A 4892-nucleotide genomic window follows, 5' to 3' on the forward strand; every position below is an offset into this window, starting at 1 on the left:
ATGGAGGACCTAGAGAAGCACCTACAACACTTCGTCGCAGTGGCCGTGTTACATGAGTGGAATGAGGTCACTAAGTGTAGAGCCTTCCCACTTTCCCTGGTAGGACAGGCTCAACAGTGGTTCACTGAGTTACCATCTGGATGTGTCCGATCATTTGAACAGCTAAAGAAAGGGTTTTTGGAGGCATTCGATGCCCTTATCTCGAAGAAGAAGAGTGCCATGTATTTGATGAGCTTGCAACAAAGGCCAAATGAATCCCTAAAGCGATACATTGAGCGGTTTAGGGTTGCAACGCAAGAGGTAAGGGATCTCCCGATTAGATTGGTAGCCTCAGCCTTGCTTAATGGAACTGCCTACGCCCCGCTCAGAAGATCCCTAGCATTTTTCGAGCCAGACTCAATGGCCGAATTATTTGCCTGAGCCGAACAATTTCATCTTTCAAATGGAAATTTAAATGCATGGGAAGGGAAAAGAAGAGGAAGGTCAAACGAAGTTGGGTCGAACACATCAGTAAATTCGCCGAGAAAAGAAGAGCCCCCAAAAGACGCAATTCTAGAGCTTTTCTCCCCTCGCTAAGCTACGAGTCGCTATCCTTTCCTCTATTGCACATGGGCAGGGACATGGACTCTTTCTGCAAAATTTCATGAGTCCCCAGGGCACACTACAGAATAGTGTCAGGAGCTATGAAACTAGATTGAACAGCTAATCAAAGATGAAAAACTCAATTGATTCATACTAGATAAACTAAAAAACCATCAAAGTCAGGGGAAAAGGTCAAAGAGAAACAATCAGAGGAGATGTGAAGAGCAAGACCTGGAACACTATGCACCATCAAAGGTATTTTCCTGCTCTATCGGTCGGGGTTAGCTATGAAAGATTTGAAGCACAAGACATGGAGATGCGTTCATTGCAAGAGGCACTACCCGACTTCGCTATGAGCTGGAATTATTTTTAAATTTTCCATTGTAATAATATCCCCCAATACGTAAAAGAATATACCCCCTGTATTCTCGTCAAATAGGCAAAATTATAAGCCAAACCACGTAACCTAGGCCTTGAGCATTTGTATGTACGATGAAATGTAATGCAGGTGCAACAGCTCGGCGATGACCTCGATAAGATTAGGGTGACTCGGTAGAAATCAGGCGCATATGACCCCAGGCCGGGTCGGGATCATCGGATGTTCCGATGCATGTGCTCGCAGACTCACATGGATCCCTTGATTGAGTCTGGTGCTATGCCCCTGAGCTAGACCCGACTCCTCGATTGATCTGGCGCCTAGGTTTCCCAGCAAGTTTGGACACCCAGAAAGAATCCAGAACCTGAATGGCTATTGAACCCGGATACACCGAGGACAGACTGACTCTCATGAGGGACAGAAGGTAGTGACATTGATACATGGTAAGTCGAAAAGCATCCACACTGCGTGAGGCTTAAGTCGTCCAGCTGCAATCTGGTTCCTATAACCTAAGACCAACTTGGGATCGTCGGATGGTCCGATGCCTGTGCCCACAGACTCACCTAGATCTCTCGATTGAATCCGGTGCTATGCCTCTAGGCTAGACCCGACTCCTCGATTGATCTGGCCCCTAGGTTTCACGACTAGCTCGGACACCTAGAAGGAATCTCGAACTGGATCGTTGGCCAACTCCAGATCCCCTGGGACAGACCGAACCTCAAAACGGTAAGCCGCTATATGGTAAGTCGAAAGACGCCCTCGCCATGCAAGGTTTATGTTGCCCAGGTGCGATCTGGTGCTTATGACTTAAGACCAACTCAGGATCATCGGATGCTCTAACGCCTCCGTCCGCAGACTCACCTAGATCCCTCGATTGAGTTTGGTGTTATGCCCCTGAGCTAGACCCGACTCCTCGATTGATCTAGCGCCTAGGCCTCCGGGCAAGCTCGGACACCCAGAAGGAATCTCGGATTGGATCTTTGGTCAAAGCCAGATCCCTCTGGACAGACCGGACCTCAAAGGGATATACGAAGAAAGTAAGAGACAAGATGCAACCCTCGAAGACCCAACCGCCAGGACTCAATTTAACACCTATGACGAGAAACCAACGCGGGATCATCAAATGCTCCGAAGCCTATGCCAGCAGACTCACTTAGATCACTCGACTGAGCCCGGTGCTACGCTCCTAAGCTAGACCCGACTCCTCGATCGATCTGGCGCCTAGGTCTCCCAGCAAAAACTCGGACTCTCGGGATGAATCCCACATTGGATCCTTGGCGCCTCCCATGGCAAACGAAACTAATGGAATATGATAGGCACCATCGAGAACCACTCATGACGATAGATCAACTCGGGATCATCGGATGCTCCGACACTTATGCCCGCAGACTCACCTAGATCACTCGACTAAGTCCGGTGCTACACTCCTAAGCTAAACCCGACTCCTCGATCGATTTGGCGCCTAGGTCTCCCAGCAAAAACTCAGACGCTCGGGATGAATCCCACGTTGGATCTTTAGCCCAATCTAGCTTCCCTATGGCAAACGAAGGCCTCTCCTGGAAACGTTCACGAAGGCCCGACAATCCCCAATCTGGACAAAAGCCGAGAGCTCGATGAATGTTGCATGAGTCTCGCAATCATGTCAGGGGCGCAAGGCCTATCCCGAGTTTCCTGGGGCCAAAGAGCCTTGAAGAGAAGGTGTAGATAGGAACATGCAAAAACTGAACTGTTGTGGCTAATAAATCAAAGCCTAAAGAGGTATAAAGGCAAGTCGCATGACCAACAAGAAAATGATGGAAACATAATAGAACTACGTAGTGATTCAAATAAAGCAATTACATGAGGCATGCTGAAATGACCACCAAGAAACTACATTCATCCAAAGATGACAAAATGAAACCCAATAGCCAAAGAAATGCATCAAAAATTCTAAGAAGAATGATTTGAGATGAAACTAGCAAAATGATCGTTCCTTACAGCCAGTTAAAAAATAATGTAAATTATAAAGTCGGCACTAATCCTCGGCTAAGGGACGATCCACGTGACCTGAATCCACACCAGGGAGCAAATTTTGAGAAGCATCAGCGCTAAGGTCCGTCTCTAGGCCCTTCTCGATCATCTGAGTGGTGCTAGACGTGCCGACACTTACTTCGCCGGCCTCGAGCTCATGAGCGTAAGAGCTCCACGGACAAAGCATTGTCAAAAGTTACATTCGAAAAAATTTCTAAGAAAGGAAAATTCCTGAGAAGCAAAGTTCTTAAGGAAAAATTTATGAGGAAATAAAGGTCCTTCGGGAAGAGCCATTTCCGATTGTTGGTGCCCTATGCTTAGAAAGTACTCTTCATTTTGTATCTAGAAAGAACAAAACAAAGAGTGGGGGACAATTGTGGTGTCCCAAAAAATCAGAAACGAGAAGTCCAAGCATGGCGAGAAAGCCACATTCAGAAGCTGTTGAGGAAGGAGCTTCGGAAGCTGCTGAGGAAGGAGCTTCGGAAGCTGCTGGTGAAAGAGTTTCGGAAGCTGCTGAGGAAGGAGTTTCGGAAACTGCTGGTGAAGGGGCTTCGGAAGCTGCTGAGGAAGGGGCTTCGGAAGCTACTGAGGAAGGAGCTTCGGAAGCTGCTGGAGAAGACCTTCGAAAACTGTTGGAGAAGACCTTTGGAAGCTGCCTACGGAAGCGAGCTTTGGAAGCTCCCCTGGACCTTCGGAAGCTGCCTACGGAAGCCAGCTTCGGAAGCCCTCCTGAACCCTTCGGAAGTTGCCTACGGAAGCTACCTTCGGAAGCCCACCTGAACCCTTCGGAAGCTGCCCATGGAAGCTACCTTCGGAAGCCCACATTGACCCTTCAGACGGAAGGCTTTGGAAGCGTCATTCGAAAGGAACCCTTCGGAAGCCCTCCTTAGTTTTGCAGCCAAATCTTCGATTGAGTCCCGAGACCGACAGCATCCACGTGTATCCCACTCCTAAAATTTCTAGTTGTTGTATTTTGGTAACAACAGTAACCCAAATTAATATAGTGCAGTGAGCTCTTTTTTCCTAAGCTCAACGTGAACGTAACTCATTTTTGAGTGAACCATGATAAATTTTTGGGTGTCACTCTTTTCATTCCTGTTTATTGTCATTCTGTTTTGCTTGCGGTTCATTTTATCTCGCAAGTGTGAAAATGATTTTTTGATCTGTCAAAACTCTTTCAGATTCTGTAAAGTTTGTTTAATCTATTTAGAGTCTTCCACTCGGTACAAGACATACATATATATATCCTCCTCTATTTTTTATTTAGAGTAATAACAGCCACCAAAACAGAAAAAGAAAAAAAAAATAAAGAAAAAAGTCGTTTTCTCTTAAGAGTCTTCGTCTGGTTTGGTTGACAAGAAAGCTACGGGAGAAAATTTAATTAATAAACAAAGTCATCAACTTTATTTTTCTTTAGGTAAATGCTAAATAGTAACCATCACATATCAGTATCTTTCTTTCTTTCACTGCCCCTTTGCACCCGCCACCGCCCGAACATTGGCGATTGGATTTGGAATAAAAGAAAAGAAAATAAAACAAAGCGGTTGCACTCTCTCCGATCTTTCTGGCAACCCAAATTCCAACCACCAATAAAGCCTTAGACCAATCATGGTGGAGGTGGTGTCTCTCTCTCCGTGTGATAGAGGAGACCAGGTTTGGGTTATATACGTAATTGTGTAGATTTTAATTTTTTAATAAAATTTTAAATATAATAAATTTTAGTGTAGTAGTAAATTTATTTTAAAAATAAAATATTATTAAAAAATTATAAATTTAAATTTTATTAACGTAAAGTGGAAATGATGCGATTACCCTATATGTATATTTATCCAAATCTCATTTAATTCCCAATCAACAGGTGTTTGAATGGTGACAGCCTTGTCCAGTAATAATACTAAACAAAAGTTGGTGACAGTCGTGATGG

The 4892-nt window shown here is 45.1% G+C and overlaps 1 protein-coding gene across 1 annotated transcript; it reads left to right on the forward strand.

Moving 5' to 3' along the window:
• On the forward strand, positions 1–420 carry LOC127794708 (uncharacterized). Its single transcript, XM_052325954.1, has one exon. It carries the CDS (start codon positions 1–3, stop codon positions 418–420), a length of 420 nt encoding a protein of 139 aa, XP_052181914.1.
• Positions 421–4892: the final 4472 nt, after the last annotated feature.

The sequence above is a fragment of the Diospyros lotus genome, chromosome 2, assembly GCF_014633365.1.
Source record: "Diospyros lotus cultivar Yz01 chromosome 2, ASM1463336v1, whole genome shotgun sequence".
Lineage (NCBI taxonomy): Eukaryota > Viridiplantae > Streptophyta > Magnoliopsida > Ericales > Ebenaceae > Diospyros > Diospyros lotus.